This window comes from Mytilus californianus, unplaced genomic scaffold, assembly GCF_021869535.1.
Source record: "Mytilus californianus isolate M0D057914Y unplaced genomic scaffold, xbMytCali1.0.p SCAF_10, whole genome shotgun sequence".
Classification (NCBI taxonomy): Eukaryota; Metazoa; Mollusca; class Bivalvia; order Mytilida; family Mytilidae; genus Mytilus; species Mytilus californianus.
The window spans coordinates 24,984,823-25,009,602 of NW_026262582.1; the positions used below are offsets into that span (position 1 = coordinate 24,984,823).

Here is a 24,780-nt window from a genome sequence, read left to right on the forward strand (position 1 = left end):
CAAAAATATATGAAAAACCAAACTTATAAAAACCTTTGAGAGCTAATCAACCAACATGGACCTAAAGTATGGCCAAATTCGGAAAAGAAATCAGAGCTTTGCACGAGGGAGACATATTCCTTTCTTAAACTATTTTACAAGTTTCATAGCAGCAAATCTCCATGAAAAATATTCGTATCTTCATGTCAGTACTGAATTACTGGCTAGTTGGCTCGTGATATCATCCGTGACTAACAGTCCACCAGCAAAGGTATCGACCCAGTTGTAGAAATAACATTATTGTTACTAATTGTACTGCAACAGCAGCGAAATTCTACAAAAAATGTCTCTTCGGTTATTAAGAATACTTAAAAGAGATAAGTAACAGAAAACGTTAACGTACAATTGCGATGTTTGCCCTCTAAAAACATATTATTTATATCACTTAATCTGCTCAGAATATAACGATCAACCAATGCCACATAATTTGTTTTAAAGAGAACGAAATCACTATTACCTCACCGTACAACCACCCCTTATTAATTTTTTCAAGACCAGAATCATACGATCGTGCGCTACTTTTTTCATATAGCATAAGGGAGGAATTTTATTTTCTTGAATAAAAAATTGTCTGTTATTTGGTTGTTTAATCAATATTATCGAAATACATATTATAAATGAACCTTCCTAATGATAAGGTACATTTTCCAATGTTTTAAAACAAATGAAACAGGGTCATCAATGCTCTTCAACTTCGTACTTTATTTGGTCTTTTTTTATTCGAGCGTAAATGGTGAGTCTTTTGTCGACGAAACGCGCGTCTGGCGTACAAAGTTTTAATCCTGGTATCTATGGTGAGTTTAATTGTAATTGTAATATTTTAATTCAGTGTTCTTTATGCTTTTTTACTTACTTAAATCTGCAGATGAGACTGCCATGTTGGTTGAAGCCATTTCATTTCGTACTATTCGTTGTAAAGTCGTACCCATTTTTTACAGACTCTTACATGTACCCTTACCAAGTTGAACTTTTATCAACATGTAATCAATTAGTAGATCACCAATAAAAGTATACCCTTTTCCCCCGAATGGGTATATCAGATAACCTAAAATTATCATAATCATAAATGAGGCGAAAGATATCAAAGGGATATTCAAACTCATATGTCGAAAAACGAACTGACAATTCCATGGCAAAAACGAAAAAAGACCAAAAGACAAACCACAGCATACAAAACACAACATTGAAAACTAAGGACTAAGCATCACGAACCCCACCAAAACCCAGTTAAAAGGCTTTTCAAGTTTAGTATAACATTTTTGCACCTAACTTTTAAAGTGTTGGCATAGGTTGAATGAACATATACGACACATAAGACAATCAATGACGAGATTCCTTGCGTTCGACATTATAAATGTTTAACTAAATTGTGCCATAGCCGGGTGTGTTGGCAGGGTAAGCGAGATGACTAAATACAAGTTGAATAACTTGGCTCATAACTGTTGCTTATTAGTTGCAATAAAATGTTTCAAAATTTAATAAATATAGGAAGGCTTTCATTATAAAAATAACGATTAAGTTGTCTTCACTTGATTTTTCATGAGGACGAATAAAAATAAAAACAACACTTTATAAATTCCATGCGTCTGAAGCGCTTTCCTAAATAACAGTAGTTAAATCAATAATGAAACCAAAATCGTTTAATTTATTTCAGCCTTCCGCATTTGCCCAAAACCCTTTCAGATATCGTTTCCCTCGGAAGTTTGCGTAAATCATCAAAAAGAGGAAGGCGAATAACATTAACGGTACCAATGTTCTACACCAGATGCAAATTTTGGCAATAAATGTATCTTCAGTGATTTTCGAGGCTAAAAATTTTGGAGATCCAAAGCTCATTACAAAAATGAAGAGCTTATAAACCAGAAAGGACAAAAAGAATAGCCATATTAAGACGGTCAAGGAATCAGAGTTTTACATGAGGGAGATATATTAAATGATTTCCAAAATTTTGTAACAGCAAATTTTAGTAACACAAAATCCGTATTATCATGCCAGTGCCAAAGAACTCCATGGCTAAGTATCGCAAATTTCCATCTGATTACATCATAAAGACCATACTATTTGCCTCAATTATGTTTATATGTGAATACCAACATGAACTATTAGGCAGGTGTTTGCTGTGAAAGAGTTTGAATATAATGTTTCTTAAAAAAACAAGTATTCAATGCTGATTAGTCATACAATTTAATAAGATAGAAAACACAGGAAAAAAAAACGGTTTGATAGAAAATTCACCGGTTAATTCAACAGTGTAGACGATCGCGTTTCTGAGTTTACATAGATAATTACGTCACAAATAAATGAATAAAATGTATAATATGACAAAATTCGGGGGCGATTCCGTTTGTTCAACTTACTTATCAACAGAAACTATGCGAGAAATTCGGTAAACCTGGTTATTTTTTTGTTCAGACCTCAATTATGAAGACAATGACATTTCTAATTTATTTTTGTTGTTATTGTCAAAGACGTATATAAGATTCACGTCATTGTTATTGTATATGATTTTTTAAATGTCAAGTTGCACAAAAAAAAAAACTATTAGATTTAATTTGGAAAAATGAATATAATTTTAAAAAATGAGATATTGTATGATTGCCAATGAGACAACTATCAACCAGAGTTAAAATGAAGTTGCATCCAGAAATTATAGGCCACCGTACTGTTTGACATGGCTACCTTACATTTTCGTCCTCTTCTTCTTCTTCTTTTAGGTCAACAAGGCTTCAATACTGAAGAATACATGTTGTTGCGCATGCGTGATTGACAAAAAAAATTTTTTTTATATGAATTAATAAAAATATTTACTAACAATTTAAGTGTTTGTATATACAGATTGTGATTAAAAAATATGCAATTTATGTACATGTTTTGGTTTGGATTTGTTTATCTGAAGCTAGAGAGAACAGCTGGTGTTAGCTGATCTCTAAAGCTGTCAACAGTGGCGGTTTCAATAACAGTTTGTGGTAGTAAGTTCCACTGAATAATTGTTCGCGGGAAGTACGACCATTTGTATGTGTCCTTGGAAGTTTGTATGTGTCTGTATGTCTGAGTATGGTTTTGTCTTGTTCTGCTGTCTGTTTGTTCAAGAATATGCGATGGAATGGCTACAAGACAGTGTATTACTTTGTAAAATAAAATAAGTCTGGTTTTTAGGCGTCTCTCAGCTAGTGGTGGCCATTTCAACTGATTTAGCATGTTTGTGACACTGCTCGTGTAATCGTAGTTGTTGTGTACATAACGAGCAGCTCGTCTCTGCACATTTTCTAATTTTGTCTGTTGATCTTTCATATGGGGGTCCCAGACACTACAACTATATTCTAGTTTGGGTCTTACTAGTGCCTGGTATGCTCTTGATTTTATTTCTGTGTTAATAACTTTTAAATTTCTTTTTAAAAAACCAAGTGATCTGTTCCCATTTGATACTATACTGTCTATGTGCTTGTTCCACTTAAGATTGGATTGTAAGGTGATGCCGAGGTATTTTGCAGATGTTACTGATTCGAGAATGTGATTGTGGAGGATGTAATTATGCCGATAGTTATTTTTCTTTTGTGAGATGGTAAGGTTGGTACATTTGTCAGGGTGAAATGCCATGAGCCAATCTGACTCCCATCGTGCTGCTGAGTCTAGATCTAGTTGCAGTTTATGACAATCATCCTGTGTTTTTATTTCCCTGTAAATTATGCTGTCATCTGCAAAGAGTCTTAGCTTGCTATGTTGTAAATATTCAGGTAGGTCATTTATATAGATGAGGAACAGTATTGGGCCCAATACTGTTCCTTGTGGTACACCAGATGTTACGGGTACTGAGGTGGAAGAAATGCCATTGATGACGACTGTTTGTGTTCTGTCGTGTAGAACTTTCGCAGTTAACATCTGCACCGTTTTATTCATTTATTAATTTTATTTATCATTTTTTTGTGGTTTTTAATTTCATTGAGATACGTTGTTGTGTTGAATCTATAAAAAATATTTTTGGTGACTTTAAACTGTCTCTTAAAAATGTTTCGATCAAGAACAATCTGGCAGCAACTTTTATCACGTTTTTGAAATCCGGTTTCGATTTTTGTTTATTTTTGATTAACAACTTCCGGGTCTTTGACAGATTACGTTTTTTTGTGAAGAAGTATCTCTATTTCATCGGACTCGCTGATAGTTTTACTACAGCGTATCACAGACAACAATTTTTATGGAATTTGAATAATAAACATTCCCAGTAAGTAAATTATGAGGCGCCTCTAGTGCTCAACAACATGTTATAATGTCAATATTGAAGTCGACATCAACATGGTGAAAGTCCAACGTTTATTTAAAGTCGATGTGCATAAATTTACACATAACATAAGCAATAACAAGCTTCTGAATCGGCAATATTAAACAATACAGTACATTCAATTTAAAACAATACACATGAAAATATCAGGCATATGCTACCTGATGAAGGGTACAACATAATAATAATAAACGTATTTACACTTTTGGTAATTAGCTATATTTTGCCTCCGAATGACCTTAGATCTACTCCGAATCACCTTTTGACTTCAGGCAACAATCACTTTTTAATTGTGACGTCAAATGTTTTGAATTATGATGTCAAAGTTTACGGGAACCTGTGTGATTTTACGTAATGGTGGACAGATTTGCATACAAGTGTAAATACGTCTATTTTGTACAAGTAGAGAAAAACTCAAATCACCACATAATCATTTTGAACACATTTGTTAATTATTTTTCAATGTTGTGTCTTCCACAAACGCTTGAAATTCTGTTCAAATAACATTCTATGACTGTGATGCCAGATATTGGTACAAGTAAAGAAGTGATTTTTTGGAAGAAAATAGAGGTATGATACATGTACTTAAACAAGTGATTTTCATGTCATTATCCCAGATCCAGTACAAAGCCATCACCTGACATGACCGGTCATCCTATCAACACAGATGTTGGTTCTGATCATTTTAGCACAATAATTAGTCCCTGGATCATTAGTATTGTATATTCAAAGCTACAATAAAATTAAATCACTTAGTCTAGTCAACAAATGGAAGTTTTTAACGACCTTGACTGGCTATACAGCCCTTGCACGGTCGGTTAGTCTAGTGATTTATTTGTACTACTTAAATAGGTGATTATTAAAGAAAGACAACTCTTACTTCCAACATTTGTGGACACAATGTTACTTGAATCAGTGATTTAAAAATCACTCATTTAAGTAAGCATGGTAAGTCCCCTGACTGTTCATACATGTACAAAATGTAGCTATAACATAAATGATATTTACTATTACTGCAAAATTCTTTGAACAGATTTCTCAAAAAAAAAAGTGGAAAATGTAAAAAGATTACAAGTGTACATACATGTAAATGTATCTCTGAAAAAAGCACAATAATACAGCATTTTTCAGTTTGTAGTGATGTAGGGGCTTGCGTCATTGTAAAACAGGCCCCTGCTCTTATCAACCCCTATCATGCCTACATTGTATATGAGTAAAAAAAAAAATTTACATGATACACAGAGCTCACGCTAGCAGAGACTGGGGCGAAAAAGTTGCTTTTCCGTCCATTTCACTTTGCCCTACCGTCAAAAGCGATATCTAGTCGGGAGTAGTCACCCTGGTGTTCACAATAGTCGCTTTCATCATAGGGAATTTTCAATTTTTACCATGTCAGTGAATCAGCAATTTTTCATTTATAAGACAATAATTTGAATTTGGATGTAACGTGTCTTCTGATTGGCTGACAGTGTTTTGTTTATCAGCTCATAGACATAATTTAGTCATGTGACCGTGAAGTCGTCAACGTTTTTTCATAATTTACTCTGGTTTAAAATGGAATTTAGAATTAAATTATAAGGAATGGCTGTAATGTTTTTTCTGTCTATTCGAAATAACATAGAAAATGTGGTGCACACTTTAAAATAACTCTACGTGGGTTATTCAGTGTGCACCACATTTTTGAAAGCATTGACTTAACAGATAATGGTTGTTTGTTATTTCAAAAAGACAACTTTATAAGAACTGTTTTCTTTCACTCTTGTTACTCAAGGGCATGTACATTGGTAAAATAAACATCATAAACAATAAATCATCATTGGAATTCATTAAAATACATCAATTTCATATTTGATTTAATTATTAAATACCTACATCATGTACATGTAGTATAAATAGTGAAATTATAACATACATTTATCATGTTTATGTATGACTTGTGTGCCAAAAAAATAGAAATTCATGAGAACTCTAGAAGATTTTGTAATATTTTTTTTTTTTTTTCAGGTAAAACAGGTTTTAATTGTAAGAGCAACTAAGAAAAGTCAATAACATGTAGTACTTACTAAATTTATTCTAACTGAAAAAGTGAATAATGTTAATTTACTGTCCCTTTTGATGGGTTTTCTACAATCTGTAAAATGACAAAGACCCATCACTGAGAAAACCAAAAACTATTCCTTGAGATGTTGGGAACAACAAGACTGACCAAAGTCCAGAGATTGGTTCTTGGTATTATAGTTCTATTGGTTGTAGATTTGATCTGGGTTGGATCATCAGAGTTAACAGAGGTAAACTAATATTTGAGGGTCTGGATGGGGAGTCCTTCATTTCTGTAATTTTTTTTAGGCCATTTTTCCCTATTCTTTACACTTTTTGCCCATTATTCTCTATTCTTCATATTTTAGCACATCATTATTCTATCTCTATTCTTTATTTTTTGGGTCCATTTTTCTCTATTCTGTAAACCCCCATCCACACCCTCTATTGGTTGTAGATTTGATCTGTGTTGGATCATCAGAGTTAAAATAGGTAATATTTACAAGTCAAAAAAAAAGAAAATTTTACAGACCGCATTGACTAAAGTGTTGATTGTGACATGTTAAATGCAAACTGGAGGAGACATAAACCACAATGTAGTGTAAACACAACTAGAGTACATCAATCCACCAAACTAATACCAATGTCTTAAACACTTGAACATGTTACAAACTAATACCAACGTCTTAGACACTTAAAGAAGGTTTGAGATGTGATGTCAACACGCTTGGGCTAATTGTACAAATGATTTTGTAAAAATAAACACTCTACCAAATGATAGGGACTGTTTAACACCAGTCAACAGCATTCATTGCTTTAAATTAAATAACATTCATCAGAATAATAACATAAATGGTACTAATTATATCACACCAGATGCAAAAGATCAGTTTATAAAACTGCTGAGAAATTATAAAGAAAAGAAGAGAAGATTTGGATAAACATGATAAAGGTCATTGAGATAGCAACGGAACAACACTAGCACGACTAGTTATCCTAAAATAGATTGATTGGTTGATTGGTGTTTGCTTTACACTGCCTCAGCACCTACACTTTAAAATAGAGCTCTACTTATCACCATCATGACCATATAGTCTTCTACATTAGCTATATAGCTAGTGCACACACCATACTGAAAGGTTAAAATCATTGCCAGTAGAGACAAGCAGTGAACAAATCAAAATATCATTATTTCGCCACTCTAGCAATAGGTGTCAATTGCAATCACGTTGTCTGGTTGTCCTACAATTATTTTGTTTACATATTTCTCCATCTGTAGGGAACAGAATGACACAATATTTAATCAACAGCAGCACAGGGATGATTTGTGTTTCATATACTTTGAATACAAGTTAGTAGATATAAGAAGATGTGGTATGAGTGCCAATGAGACAACTCTCCATCCAAGTAACAATAGATATAAGAAGATGTGGTATGAGTGCCAATGAGACAACTCTCCATCCAAGTCAAAATTTATAAAAGTAAACCATTATAGGTCACAGTACGGTCTTCAACACGGAGCCTTGGCTCACACCGAACAGCAAGCTATAAAGGGCCCCAAAAAATTACTAGTGTAAAACCATTCAAACGGGAAAACCAACGGTCTAATCTATATAAAAAACGAGAAACGAGAAAGTATGCTTACCACAACAATGCATATTACAGTCTTGTTATACACTGTATTTCTATGGTTTACTGAATTATTGATCAATACTTATTTTTTTTCAGTACCTGTTTAAGGAAGAAGACTTTAATAAACCATTTTTTACAACTTATGCCAAGACTAGTATGTTTATGATATATTTGTTTGGCTTCCTCTTTTGGGAACCATGGCGAAGACAGTGCAGAAATGGTGGAAATTTACATGTAAGTCATAGATCAGTTAATACCATTTAAATTTGGAAGGATTTTTAAGACTGAATAAAACATGATGTGCATTGTACCATCCACAGTAGAGAAAATATAGTACTGCCGATATATTCATTTGAGATGGCAACAGAGAGCGACCCTTTGAGTAGATTCAGTATAGTTAAGACAGTAGCCAGTTAAATCTTAAAGTTATATGCAATTATCATAGCATGATAAAGAAAGATATCTGGTAAACAAAATGAAAAAGAATCAACACAGGAAAAATTTCAAGGGTGTAATTTATAAAATAATTATTTTAAACACAGAAAAACATTTATAAATTTAAAACCTTTTTCAATAGGGTACTCTTACTTACATATATACATGTGTGCAAACTTTTTTTGTATTATTAAAATTTATTAGATAATTAAGTTTTCATTTTTTGTCATAAATGATTATAGTCTTTCAAAATCAATAAAATTTTGCTGATTAAGAAATATTTTCTACAGCTTATCTCAAATAAATTCAAAATTCAAAATTTAAGGTTTATACTGAGGAAATCAAGAGTGACACTGGAAATCTAAAGGTGGCACTAATTAATTCAAGGGAGAAAGAGCACCAACCTTAAATAGCCTGCAGTGATTCCTAATGAATATCTCTTCAAAGAATTTGATAAATAGACATGCATAATTAAGACCCCTCTTTGATAAGTATATTACACCTAGCTAAGATTTTCTTGCAGTTAGTTTCATAGTATGTGTATGTGTTTACATTTTCAGAATTTAATTTCCCAAGATGACAACATTGAAGAAGAAAGACCTAACAGTCCTGACACTAACCATACTCTGGTAGGATTGATGTTATATTTTCTTATTCTGTTCTTTAAGATTAGTCTGATATTTCAAATTCTTTTATGCACAGGAACTGGACATTTTCAAAGAAGCCTCGTTGATGTATATCCCTTTTCTCTTTACTTAAATTCAGAAACTATTGCGAGGTTTTTATAAATGCAAATAATGCGACTGCGTGAGTATCACAGTACTTATAAGAACTCGCATTCTAAAATCTGGTACATATATCTGTATGCAGATGTTTCTGAAATTGCAATAATTAACCTTGCATTTTGTGTCCATTTCTCAAAAATCGTAAAATAAATGCAACACAATAATTTCTAAATCTACAGTATTCATAATGATATGATCAGAGTTAATCATTCACAATTATTAGCATTCACTGTAATAACGACTATCAGAGTAGTTTTTGACTAAATCACCTTGGTATGGAATGAGGCTATACACTTAAATTCATTATACTATAATAGGATAAAAGAAAGTCTGCAACTAAAGTAGCATTAATTATTTTTGGGCTAGATACAATGAGTTTTTTTCACTGGATGCAGCTTGGACTTTCTTTTGAATTCCACAATCCCCCTGTTTCACATTGATTAGCTAAACATCAAGAGTAGTTTTTAATCAAATGACCTTGTTGTATGCATGAGGACAGTTAAATAGCTTTTTCTATGAATATCTAAAGACATTCATCAACAGCATTATTTTAATAAGCATATTGTACATTTGACGCTCTCTTGTAATTATTGTTTTTTTATGCCCCCGCCGTAGCGGAGGGGCATTAAGTTTTACCCTAGTCCGTTCGTCCGTACGTCCCAAAGTTGGTTTCCGTTCTCTAACTTTAGTTTGTTTTTTAACAGAGTGATCCAGTTTATGTACCAGTTAGGAGGGGTGAGGATAAGACCAGTGGCACAGAATCTGATGATTGTAGTTGTAAGTATTGACCAATAATTACTTAACTGGTGACAGTTGACCTTAGATGAATTTGACTATTTTTTTTTAGGTCCCTTTAGGTCATATTATTTTTATGTACCGTATTCAGGTATTATTTATACATCCTAGGCTTTAAAATTTTGGGGTTTTGTGTGTCCCTGATGAAGGTAAATCCAGAAAAGCACTTCAGACACATCAAATTTCTAGAGTGTTAATATCATTGATGCAATTTCATCACACAGTGTTTGTTATGAGAGAACAAATATCATGTCTTAACAACTCTCAGATACTTTTGTGAGTGGCCTCTTTCTACCAAACTACACAAAAACAAACATAAAACAAAAGCAACAACAACTAAGAACTCCCAAAAGGAAAAAAGAAAATGATTAATAACAAGACACCCCATGTCCAATTTGTTGTACAAAATGGAATAAAACCAAAGATGTTTTCTGCATTTTAATTTAGAAAAGAAGAATTAAGTGTGATTATGTTAGATTTGGTGCTTACAAATTTTTTCATATGAGCAAAAAGACTTTTTCTATAATTTTTAACTAATAGTTGAATATTAATTTCAATGTTTTGGGCTGAAAAATTAAACTTCACATGCATATAACCTTAGTTAAATACTAGATATGCCACAACAGAAACAAAATCAAGAACATCAAACTATTTTTTGAGAACAAAATGTCACATTTGTCTGAAATTGTGTTATGCCAACTTTAGGTCATTATTTGTCTAATTATATTCCATTGTTTAAAAAAAATTATAAATGTCCTAGGTAAAACCTTCAACAAACCACAGGCTGCCATATGATATTTACTTATTTTATCTGAACTTCTGTGTAAATTGTGATATGAAATTTAGTTGCAGTCAAAAGTTTATATATTTATTTATTAAATATTTTATTTCTTTTCAGTATCATCTGGGAAGTCAGTAAGGTTCAATAAAGTCTCAGAAGTTAGACATCTGTCAGGTAACTTTTCTATTAATATAAACAAATAATATTATGTGTTGTAAGGTTTAATAAAGTGTCGGAAGTAGTAAATAGGTGTGAATTAATTAAATTTATTACATTGGTTGCAATGATTACCGTAAATTCCTAATGAAATAAAAACCGATAATTTCACTCCTCTGACGTCATATAACATTACGTGTTGTCCAGACGTTGATGACGTTGCATCAAAGCAAATTGCCAATGCGTAGAAAAAGATATAGTTCCTTGCATTTTCTACTCTATTTCCATTAAAAAAGCCCATTGTCAGTGTAATAAAAAGAATAACTAATCAAAGAATTCAAATATCGAAAAATATTTAAGTCGTGACTGAACAACACTGATAATTAACTCACCCACTACTCTACTCGTTGAATATTTTTCTATATTTGAATTCTTTGATTAGTTATTCTATAAATCAGGTAAAAAATATGTTTTAAATACAAAAGGGTGAATCAAAACTCACAATTCAAAGAGAGACAGACAAAATCATGGTATAATGTTAAAAAAAGCGACGAAAAGATAAGTTTACAAGACACTACATAGAAAAATTTAGAACCCAACCAAAAAACCTGGGTTGATCTAAGGTGCTCCGGAATCGTCCACATGAGGTAAAAAACAGATGTCACAATGAAAGCATTACATACTATTTTTGGATACTATTTTTTTGGTTAAAACATTAGGCCTTTTTTGGAGTTACTATTGATGTATGATGAAAAATTAATTGTCTTTTATTTTCTGTCTTTCATTTTCATAGAAACTTATGCAGAAGATGCTAATCTTGCCAGATTGTCCTATTCTGCCTCACTGCTGGCAGAGGAGGCAAGGTTGAGATCAATGAGCAAATTATCTGTCAAACAAGTTATGAAGTTAGCTTTATTTTTCTGTATATTGGTAAGTTTGTAATAAAGCTTTATTTTTCTGTATTTTGGTGAGTTTGTAATAAAGCTTTATTTTTCTGTATATTGGTGAGTTTGTAATAAAGCTCTATTTTTCTGTATATTGGTGAGTTTGTAATAAAGTTTTATTTTTCTGTATATTGGGGAGTTTGTAATAAAGTTTTATTTTTCTGTATATTGGGGGGTTTGTAATAAAGCTCTATTTTTCTGTATATTGGTGAGTTTGTAATAGTTTTATTTTTCTGTATATTGGTGAGTTTGTAATAAAGCTCTTTTTTTTCTGTTTATTGGTGAGTTTGTAATAAAGCTTTATTTTTCTGTATATTGGTGAGTTTGTAATAAAGCTTTATTTTTCTGTATATTGGCGAGTTTGTAATAAATCTCTATTTTTCTGTATATTGGTGAGTTTGTAATAAAGCTTTATTTTTCTGTATATTGGCGAGTTTGTAATAAATCTCTATTTTTCTGTATATTGGTGAGTTTGTAATAAAGCTCTATTTTTCTGTATATTGGTGAGTTTGCGTATTACAACTAAACCACTGTACTGTCAGATTTCAATAAAGATTGTTAAAAGTTGATATGAAAAAGACAAATCTAACAGAAGATTATATTGTTTAGGGTTTATTAGACCCTAATTAGCATCAACAAATTTTCAAAATAATGTATATCAATTAAGAGTAATAGAAGATGTATACATAACTTAGACACAAATAACAAAAGATGTTTAAAGGTCAACATATGATTTTCATCAATAGTCAGTTGGGGCCTCGGTGGCCGAGTGGTCTAAGTAGTTACTACTGTAATCACTAGCCAGTCAACACTGAGGTTGTGAGTTCGAACCCCGCTCGTGCGGGTGCACTCGACTCCAATCTTAATTGACTAGGATTGTCAGTTTTCCTATCGAAGGTCGGTGGTTTTCTCCGGGCACTCCAGCTTCCTCCACCAATAAAAACTGGCCGCCACGAAATAGCCCAAAAGCGGTGCTTAAAAGTGGCGTTAAAACACCAAAAAATAAAAAATCAAATCAATAGTCAGTTGTCTATACAAAGTGTCAATCTCTAAATAGACCCAAGTCTAGAAAAGTTGTGAAAAAAATGAACAGAAACATTCCTGTAAAAGAATTTACTGACTTGCTTACTGCTTCATTAATATGTTACAAGAAAGGTATGTATAAATTTTTGGTTAATGGTCAAAGGGAGGTAATCAAGTCTATCGTCAATTTTGAAGTATCAATGTTTGAAGTTCTAAGCAAACAGCAATTTTTTTACTCAATATTTTGGTTGAAATTTTATTTGAGAAAAAAATATTTTGTTAAATGTCAGTGAAACAGCAGTCCAACAATACACATTCTTGAGTCCTTGATGAAAATACAATATCTAGCTGGAGTAGAAAACATTTAGTGTTTCCTTTCAGTCTCATATGTCCTTTATATTTCAGTGGTTTTTTGGTAATTTTTCCTACCAGCAAGCTTTGTTAGATACTCAAGCAGGAGTGGTTAATGTCCTGTCGTCTACGTCTGGATTGTTTACTTTAATATGTGCAGCTATATTTCCAAGCTCAGGAGCAGACAGATTTACATTATCAAAACTTGTAACTGTTTTAGTCAGGTAAGATGTGAATTTGTGACCTATAGTTTCTAAATTCTACATCATTTGGTCTATGCTGGAGAGTTGTCTCTAATCAGCAATCATACCACATCTTATTTTTATATTGAAAGTTATCTTTCTTGAACAGTACTAGTGGTAGCAATATTGAATACATGTAGAAGGTAATGACTTTTTGTAGGTTTTTTTTTGTTTACAAAAGTAAAATTGCATAATAATCTACATTAATTGATGGAGTATTTGTACTAAGAAAACTAACAACGACCTACAATTATTGAATAGATATTTTAAAAATCAATAACTGATTTATTATATAGACAATCATTTCATCTCAAAATCAATATAAACAAACTCTTCACCTTGAATAATTAACAAATTCTTTAAAAAGAAGGGAGATAATGCCTTTATTTGGTTTATTATTGAACTGGTTTATTTCAGTATTGGTGGTATTGTGATGGTAAGCCTGGCTGATGTAAATTTGGAGAAAGGAGTACCAGCAGGAGCTCTATGGGCTGTCTTTGGTTCAATGCTCTATGCTTTTTATCTAGTTTCTCTTCGTAGAAATGTTGACCATGAAGATAAACTAGATATTCCTATGTTTTTTGGTAAGTTAGCATTTCATGAGGGCTATTTAAGAAAAAATTAAGGGGAATAGTGTTTATAGCCTCTTTATATGATATAATAAACTCACCAAAAAGGAAGGGAGTTGAACTCTGGTGCTCCAAAATAATGATATTATAAATGGCAACTTGTTCCTGATGTTAGAGAATAATTAATGAATTGTACACAATAACACACAGAATATTGAAAGTAGTAATAAATTTCTGGACTATAAAAATATAGATTTAACCCTTGCATGGTTGGTGAAACAATATTTTCCACTCAAGCCAGTAAAAATTTGTGATTTCATGGTTTTTCCAAAGTCTGCATATACATAATGTATAACATTGGTTCTGATTGAACAAATGTAAATTTGTGGTTCACCTTAAGGCGAAGTGTACGTAATTGCACGCCTCTAGCGGAATTTAGGATAAAAAACGTGCGTCGTTAGTTACGCGGGTTATCTCACCTACTCCAAGAAAGGAAAAATGGGCACATGAAAGAAAAATTACTTCGTGCGGTCTATCATGAATCCAAACAAGTATTCATGTGCTATCTCAAAACTTCAAAGAAATTATTAGAATGACTCCAATCAGAAATCTGAGTATCCTATTGTGAGTTAGTCTGACTTTATTACCACTGTTTTTGTTTTAGACACGCAGGAGCAGGTACACAATACGACTCGTGTTTTTTTCAACAGAAGGTAAACACGCATAAACAACAAAAGTATAACCAAATAAACAAATAAACCAGTGACAATTCTGCTTCTATTCGTATCAAATTCATTAAAATCAAACCAGAATTGACCCCACAATATTTTTTGAAAAACCATAGTTTTGAATGAAATTCACAGTGTAGCGTAAAATTGTAGGTAACGAATAATTATATTGCATGTGAATTTGTGTGTTGAACAAGAAAGACGTTGGCATGTCCGTTTTTATGCAATTGAAAATTTTATGATGTTTTATATTTTATTATTTATGTAAAAAGTATAAAAGATACTAAGGGGTAATCGACAACTAGTACAACATAATGAACATTTATAAGCCGAAGGCGAAGAAAAAGCCAACAGCAAAAAAAAAAAAACATCAGATTCCGTCCACAAAACATTACACACTCAGAAACTAAGAATTGGGCACTATTACATTTATCTCAGAATAAGTAAAATTTGTTATCCAAATCTCAGTTTTCAAGGTGCAGAAAATAAACAGGTGTCTTCTATTCCGTCCGCAATTTTTGGGGAAAGTAAAATCTAAATTTAGAACCATGGTTGAAACTGAAACTACACATGTATGATAAAAATAGAACGTGTTATTTTTTCTTTATCAAATTCCAATTTCGAAGGGATAGCGAAATATGTTTTCTTTTGTTGTGCTTTTGTGTATCATTCAGCAGTAGTATAAGGTAGGGGAAGAAGGGGTAGGGGTGAAGAAAATAAGGTCTACAATGTCGGGGCTTTTTATAACCGACTATACGATATGGATTTTTCTCATTGTTGAAGGCCGTATGGTTGCCTATAATAATTGCTTACATCTACATCATTTAAGGTAGCTGGGGTGTCTAAATGTTGGACGATAACTTTTTCTTAAACTTCTGTAAAAGACTTCTGGGTCAATGTAATTTCAAATTTCAATATAAAAACTGGGGATCACGGACTTTGTTTTTTCGTAATAACACATTGAAATTAACGAAATTTGGGTTATTTTATATTGTTAATATAGGGGAAACTTAAGTTTTCCTTATTGCGGAAACATTAAACGATAGAATTGGCTTTTCATTAATAACTCCGAAATATCAAATAAAAATAGGGGGTCACGGGCCTTATTTTCTTGAAAAAATCCCCAAAAATTTTAAATATTCTTTACGACACTTAATTTTTTGATAGTTCAATCTTTAAATTTCAAGTTTTAGGTATTTTGTTGTATATTAAATGATACTTGGTAAAATATTTTTAAAACAAGAAAGTATTTTTGCAACATGATCAGAACGGACGCTCAGAAAAAGACACCCGATCTACCTTAAACTGTGGCAGATAGTTGTCTCATTTGTTATCATACCACATCTCCTTATTTTCATATTATATTAACAAAACTGCAATTCATTTGCATTATATACAGGGACAAGTTATATCAAAAACTCCGATCTGTTTTACTTTGCTAAAATTCATATGCGGGTTCTTCTTTTGACCTTATTACAGCCATAAAAATTCTCAAGATAATATGCAGATGCAGTTTTCTTATTTTTTGGGAGTCGTGCATGTGGATATTCAACAAATAATGGTACAAGAAATTATTTCCTTTTTTACTTAAAATCTCCAGCAAACATTATATTATGCTTTGTCGTGTAGTTAAAGAAAAGGGAAAGCGATCGAGACAGGAAATTTTTAAAATAAAATTGCAGAGTTGTGTCACGTGCACGTGTGTGAACTTGACAAATAAAATGGGTTTTGTGCGCAATACCTCGAATATCGCCGGAAATGGTGAGGATGAAAAGATGCAGCAAATTATATACACTTTTTTTAAATACAAACATGCAGAAATAAGATTTAAAAAAAGACGTGTATACGCGATCCCAATATTATAACCGATTATTAAAATACGTATAGAATCATTCTGTCAACGCTGTGTTAACCGGGACAATTTCAAACTTGATATTTGATTCATAATTATTAGAACAATACAATATAAAAATAAGAAGATGTGGTATGATTGCCAATGAGACAACTCTCCACGAGAGTCCAAATGACACAGAAATTAACAACTATAGGTCACCGTACGGCCTTCAACAATGATCAAAGCCCATAGTCAGCTATAAATACAAGCATTTCAAAAAAGATGTGGAACCCTGTCTAATTAAGAAAAGATGGAGTTAAAGTCTATACAGTAACTTTCTTTCACTTGCAGTATATTTATTTGCCAATTTGCTTTTTTTTTGGCAGCAGAATTATCCTTAAAAAATACTCAGTTTATTTCCTTATCAATTGATTACGCTTGAGCATTTGCAATAATTAGGAAAATGGGTTATAAATAATTCGTAAATATAAATCAACATGTAGAAATCTTATACGTTCAGGTATTTCACATCCAATATTTTTTGGTAATATTCTTTACAAAGCACAAAAATGTCGGCATTCACCTCGAGAGCTAACCAAAACTTTAAACAGACTTATTCGGAAAGGATATAGTTACGATACTGTTGTCAGGTAATTAAGGATTGCATATTTTGGTATTAATATTGATTCACTCATAGGGTCTTTGCATCGGAAATAAACACTATTATTCTAAAACCAGTTGTTGGCATGATACGGGTTATGTTCTTCTCATATATTTTATGATTGTATGATACTAAACCCCTAACGGGAGGAATTGTACTTGATTTTCATATGATGAAGACATAATCTTTCAATCAGTTTAATTGAGGTCTGGAGCTGGCATGTCAATAACTGCTAGTAGTCCTTTGTTAATTTATGTATCATTGTCTTTTTGTTTAGTTTCTTTTGTTACCTATTCTGACATCGGACTCGGGCTTCTTTTAAACTGAGTTATACTGTGCGTATTGCTATGTGTTTCTTTATTCTACATTGGCTAGAGGTATAGGGGGAGGGTTGAGATCTCACAAAACATGTTTAACCCCGCCGCATTTTTGCGCCTGTCCCAAGTCAGGAGCCTCTGGCCTTTGTTAGTCTTGTATATTTTTTTAATTTTAGTTCATTTATATGTTTTGGAGTTTAGTGTGACGTCCATTTTCACTGAACTAGTACACAATTTTATTTAGGGGCCAGCTGAGGACCACCTCCGGGTGCGGGATTTTCTCATTGCGTTGAAGACCCATTGGTGGCCTTCGGCTGTTGTCTGCTCTTTGGTCGGGTTATTGTCTGCTCTTTGGTCGGGTTGTTGTCTCTTTGACATATTCCCCATTTCCATTCTCAATTTTATACACACTCACGATTTTGTTTCGACACTGTACGGTATAATAGCGTTATAGAGTTATATCTAGTAGAAATTGTGATGACGTTACAGTAGACAATAATAACGTCGCCGAATATTTTTTATTCTTTCCGCTAAAAATCAAACTTCCACAGGATATAGCTTGTAAACTAGCACGGTTGCTAAGGACTTTCTTTGCACCAATGGGTTCGTAGTTCATTTTTGAATCGCATATCGATTTTTAAAAAAATTCTGTGGACCAACGAATTAGAAAATCTTGATAAAGTAAAAATATCTGCCGATTTTTATGATTTTCCCTATATATCCTTTGTATTTTTGGCGTATCATGCTGTTAATTTCAACAGCTTGTATCTGAAAAACGAAAACGGTTACCCCTTTTTTTTATTTTATTGTCTGATGTATTTTTACAAGCAGAATCCACATGGAAAATAAAAAAAAATTCTGTGGAGTAGTTAATTACGTACACTTCGCCTTAACCGATTAAATCCACCAAAATTGGTATCCCATGAATAATAATGAATCCAATGTATATAACAATAATCAAGTGGTCAGGGAAAGTATAAATTATCTAAGATTTAGAGAAGTAAATATAACGGCCTTCTTTTACTTTAAGGGTCCCTATACTTTTAGAGTTCGGGTTCATTCATGGTTATGGTTAGGTAAGGAGATGTTCTAGGTTAGGGTTAGGTTTTAGGGTTAGAGCTAGTGTTAGGTTAAGGTAAGGGTTAGGGTCAGGTTTAGGGTTAAGGATAGTTGTGTATAGCTCTATATGGGTTGGGACCCCTAAAGTAAAAGAAGACCAATATAACAATCAACCTATTATTTGTTTTGCAGGTTTTGTAGGATTTTTCTGTGTGATATTCATTCATTACACACTATTATTTGTTTTGCAGGTTTTGTAGGATTTTTCTGTGTGATATTTATATGGCCAGGCTTTTTCATAACTCACTATAGTAAAGAAGAAACATTCCAATGGCCTAATGGAAAGCAATGGCTCTTCATATGTATAAATGGATTAATAGGAACTGTTGTGTCAGAATTTTTATGGCTGTGGTAAGGTTTTGAGAAAAATAATTATGCATAATATTTAATGCAAGGGATTTATTTTCATTGTTAACGAAACAAAATATAGCTTAAAGTGTACATCTCATCCTGATAAATACATGTTGGTAAATATTGGTGCTGATTGTTCAATATGCAGCATTAATAATTGTCACTTGAACTCAGCCTGCTGAATCTGTGTTATAAGGCAAAATATTGGAACTTATCAAATTTGAATTAATGTCCAAAAAAATTTTGTTAAGTCTTTGGAGTACAAGGAACTATATATATATGTGTGAAATTTTCATTTTGTGTATTATTTTTACGATTTTCGTCTAATATTTCTATTTATTCTGTTTCAGTTTCTTATTTTTTATATGTTTTGCTGTTATAGAATGTGTAAAATATTTTTTATTCCGTATATTAATTCTGTAACTTCAAAAAAAAGCCAAAAATAAAATTGCAGTAAACTGGCATAAGAATGTTATATTGTGTTATTAGGTGTTTTTATGTAATGAACATTTATAATTTTTCCAGGGGATGTTTTCTTACGTCATCACTCATAGCCACTTTATCACTGAGTCTCACTATACCACTTACTATGTTAGCTGATGTTATTTTTAAAGGAGTAAGTTTACATTTAATTCAACTTTTGTTATTGGTAAAATAAAATTAAGGCTGTAAATGAATTTGATGAAAATAACGAATTTTGATCTTTTCTGCAGCTCACTCGGAATTTGAGCAATGCTTGTGCTCCATGTCAATTCAGTCAAAATGCTCCTGAAAAAAGCCTAAGTTTGCAAAAAAATTGGATAATCTCTGATATGACATCACATTTATTATGTCACAGTCAAAATACATCATCAAGGCAACGTTAATATTTAAATTTTCTGGAAGCCTTTCTTCTATTACAGGATTCACCACAGAATGAAATTAAGGGGGGAGAGATGTCATCAATTTTAAGAGGATGTGTCACGTTCGGTCGCATCCCACCTTGGACATAAAGTTGATATTTTACTTGGAATGACATTTGCTATTTGTATGAATACTAATTTTGGTGATCATTAATGACCCATTAGCTGATAACCAGATTACCTGTAACAAAAGTTATGACACCTGTTGTGACTGTTGATTAACATAGGTTGATAATTTTTTTTTGATTGGGTTAAAGGTATCTGGTATTATAGTACAATCTATTTTTGAAGCCTTGTGGACATCAAATTAAGCATGGCACATGAAAATGGAAGGTGGTGGAGGGAAATTCAAGTGTGGCGATACACCATGCCATTATAGGTCATGGTGATCCCTGATAAAGTTAAAAAATTGTAATTAGTAATAGTATATACAGTTCTTATTTTTTGGTAAGTAAGCAGATCCAAACACGCCCAAAAATGTAGCATCTTATTTTTTGTTGAAAGAAAATTGTACAGAGGAAAGAAATTGTACCTCAAAAAAGTTATAATTAGTGTAATATAAAAATCCAGAAAGTAGCAAAAAGGTCGTGTTGAGAAAGAAACTGAAAATGTTGCAGATAGTTTTGTGCTAGCAAAGGGAGATAAGTAGTTCTTGTTTGATCAAAATTAAAAATAGAGATTCCTAATTTGCCTTCAATTTACAATTTTATAAGGTTTAAAGGAGGAGATATGATAAGCGCCATTATTTGGCCCCTGAAATTGCAAAAATGGTAAAACTATTGAAGCCTTTAGAGTCATATTTTTATTTTACTGATAAATGAACACAATCGGATATAATCTAGACTCTTTAGTGCAGAAAGGTTACTTATGCTGTCGCTTTGATGTCTCAAACATGTTGAAATTGACATATTTGACCTAAAATGGCCATTTTACCCATTGTTTATTGTCAGAATAGATATGAGCATCAGCGTTACCCCAAAAACTATTGTACACACATTTGCATCTAAATGTATGTACATGTAAAATACATCTTGTAGCAAAATATCTTTTTGGGTAAAGCTGTAACAGTTGCTCATTTCTAAATATAAATGACAAGTTGTCAAAATGAGGCTATTTTGGCAGTTTTTGTAGTTTCGCACAAAATGCAAGGATAGCTTTAGAAGCCTTAATGTTAATATGTAAGACAAAATATAAAATTATATATACTGATGAATGATGGTCTAAGGTCTTGTGAATATTTAAAGCATGTAATTTGGCTGATTTATAATAATTTATGAATTTCCAATTCAGGCAGCTAAAAGTGGACTTAATATATCTTGTCTTTTAAATTTTTGTAATACATTTTTTAATTTCATTTCAGATTCCATACACTTGGTTATTTTATGTTGGAACTTTACCAGTTTTTATTGCATTCTTTGCTGTTAGTTTACTTACCCATTACGAGAACTGGGATCCTGTGTTAATAGGCTGTAAAAAAGTTCTACACTGTATCTGTAGGAAAAGAATTCTACCAAGGTAAGAACTGGGACCCTGTGTTAATAGGCTGTAAAAAAATTCTACACTGTGTCTGTAGGAAAAGAATTCTACCAAGGTAAGAACTGGGACCCTGTGTTAATAGGCTGTAAAAAAATTCTACACTGTATCTGTAGGAAAATAATTCTATCAAGGTAAGAAGATAATTGAAATACAGTATAGTCTACTGTAAATATGGATATTTTGGAAGTTGTTATATTCAAGATTTCAACCTGTAAACTTTTGGCGCAGTTGTTGACTTTGTGCATCAAATGGTAAATGTGCCATTCATTTCAATAAAAGTGATCTGTACAAAATATTCATATAAATGATAATTTCGTTCCTTTTATTTGATTGAAAATTTATGGAAACATAACCGCTGCATGAGAATTGGCACCTTTGGAGAAATTTGAATTTTATCCTGGACAACCAGATCAAAAAAATATCTTATGTTTAGTTGCTGTATCATTGACATATGCCCCATAACTCCTTTCTTTCTTAATTATATGGATATGATAAGATGCTATGACATTTTTTTTAGTGACTTTAGAAAATATATTTTTACAATACTTGAACCATATGTTGTTTTTGTAAAGTAGTTCTTCACGTAAATTTTTGTTGAATTATCATCAGTGACAATTTAGATAGTATATACTCAAATATGTATACAAGGAGTAAGGGGGTATATGTAAATGATACAGCAACCCAAAGACACACGACCATGTGACAGGGTTAAACTAGTTTATTTAGGGATCACCACAGAAAGTTTTCAAGGGTGGAGCTAAAATTTCTAAATTTCCTACCTTTTGCAATACTCTTGTATACATATATATGTGTGTATAAATATGCATGTAATTTAATGACAAAAAAAATGGAAACCTAATTATAGTCTTTCAAAATTATACTGACAAAGAAATATTTTCCAAACTTATCTCATTTAACCGCAAAATTTAAAGTTTTTGCTGAGAAAGTCAAGAGTGTGCTACAAATTCAAGGATTTAGTAGCCTGGGGTCATCCCTGTTATTGTCCAGTGGAGGACATAGAAATACTTGGCATCCCTGGGTCCGTCTTATCAGTCTTGTAAGTGCTCTCACATGTACAGATTGTTTTGAGTTATTGCCCTTGGACAGATAAAATATGTGCAACATATCATTTGAAACAATGCTCTTTTATTTATATGTAATTTATCAATTTCATGCATAGAAATATTTAAATTACAGATACAGAGAAGTGGACAGAGAACAAACAGAAAGTCTGATAAATGAAAACAATGTCCAGTGATAGGACTGACCACAGTGACCAGTGATATTATTTATGGACAGCAAATAATTAGTGTTTTTAGTTATCTCACCATACATAATGTCAGTGATAACTTTCAAAGTTGTTGGGCATACTAGTCATGTTATTTCAAGTTCACACATATTATGCAAACATACTGTAAATTTAATGTGTTATAAATAGTATAAAATGTAAAAAATGGTGTTCACAAAAATAATCTAGTATTGTTCTACTTAAGCAAGACTTGATTGGAGAATGTTTAACTGTATTGTATCTTCAAACAAGGCCAAGAATGACTATAAAGGTTGTCAGAGTCGCATGAAAGAGTTGTGAAATAACTTCAGGGGAAATTGGCACTACTTCCTTAAGCTCATTTTGAGTTTTTTTTTTTTTCATTAAGGATGTTAGCAACTGAATTGAAAAGAAAACTAATTTGATAAAGTTTATCTTTTGAATAGATAATGTATAGTACAACACAGTTATAAAATTTCTAGAAATGTTCTGTACGCAACCAAGTCTTCAAAGTCTTAGGATGAGTTGTAAACTACCAAAGGTTGCCATTCTATTGGCTTTAAGTAAAGTATGGTTGAAATTTCATACTGAAGTTGTTTCTTTATAGGATAAAAAGATTGGATATTAACCATTTAGAAGTTATACATTTATTGAGAAAGTACAAGCTTTAATCCAAAAAATTGTTTCCCCTTGGTAACATGGGTCATAGATTATTATGAAACTTGGACATATTAAAGCTAATCTCCAAGATCAAGAAATTGCATTTAAACAAAAAGTTTTTTTTTAAATTCTGTATTTTACTGATAACTGATCTCACTTTTTACAGTCAACAATGCACTGTTACACTGACAGCATCAATTGCAAGCCAGACTCAGGGTTCTGCAGAACCCTTTACAAATTTTTGGGTTATGTTTCATATTTTGTATTTAATATAACATCACATGTTATTTTCACCACATGTTACATAAGTAAATTCCAATGTTGAAAATACACTGAACTTGAATAAGTCATTACCATTGCCTTATATTTAATGGCATCTTAAAAAATTTACCAACATTGTTTTGCATTTTAACACTAACATAGGACAAATAGAGTTAATTTTAGAAAGAACTAATCTGGTTATATCTGTAAAAATTTTAGTTTTTACCCCGGTTAAAAGCCCTGTAGGACATAAGCTCCTAGACAAGGCTCTATTAAGAAAGAACTGGACCTAAATTTTATTAATTAATCAATATTTAAGGATACTCATTTCAACCTTTTTTCTTGTCTTTGAATGAAATTTTTCTAAAAGATCAAAATTGCATGAAAGGATATTTCCATGATTTTTACATCTGTAAATAAACCCTTCACAAAAATTTCCCAGTTCACAGTATACAAATTTCTTGTGTTATATTTATAGACGTCGCACACCTGTTTTGGGCTGGAACATCAATATAGACATGGACAGATTTTTCTTTTATTATTTTATAAAGGTCCTTGCTATCTTCCTATAAGGAGGTATACACCAACCTGTCTCTAGAATGGGTCACTTTTTTGATATGTCAAATACATGTATATCAATGGGGTTTTATTTTACTATGGGAATATATCAATGGGTCATTAATTTTAATCTTCCGGTTAGATGTCTATGTATACTCTGCTAAAAACTTTATATGTATGATTGCATGTGATTAATGAAACTTTTAATAACATAAGTGAAATAATGCTTTTAAGTCCTTATTAGTTGTCATAGATTGTTTATATGTGATAATTGTGAAATATATGAATGGGTTATGACTTTACATTGAAATATATACATATATATATATATATAGAATCTACCACTGCATCGAGTGTGATACGATATTTATCCACTCGAGATAGTTAAATTTTCAAATCTAAAACGCGAGGCTCGCGAGGCTCGCCGAGCGTTTTAAATATTTAAAATTTAACTGCCGAGAGTGGATAAATATCGTATTACACGAGATTTGGTGGTGGAATCTGTTTCTCTAATGATTTTC

At 32.0% G+C, this 24,780-nt stretch overlaps 1 protein-coding gene across 1 annotated transcript; it reads left to right on the forward strand.

Moving 5' to 3' along the window:
- The first annotated feature begins 4,138 nt into the window (after positions 1-4,138).
- On the forward strand, positions 4,139-23,524 carry LOC127717827 (solute carrier family 35 member F5-like). The gene is made up of 13 exons (XM_052223686.1): positions 4,139-4,258; positions 6,320-6,603; positions 8,081-8,218; positions 8,980-9,048; positions 9,909-9,981; positions 10,898-10,954; positions 11,730-11,866; positions 13,309-13,478; positions 13,914-14,080; positions 18,916-19,075; positions 19,601-19,691; positions 21,338-21,492; positions 22,711-23,524. Exons 2-13 carry the CDS (start codon positions 6,499-6,501, stop codon positions 22,769-22,771), a joined length of 1,383 nt encoding a protein of 460 aa, XP_052079646.1. The 5' UTR covers positions 4,139-4,258; positions 6,320-6,498; the 3' UTR covers positions 22,772-23,524.
- The last annotated feature ends 1,256 nt before the right edge of the window (positions 23,525-24,780 follow it).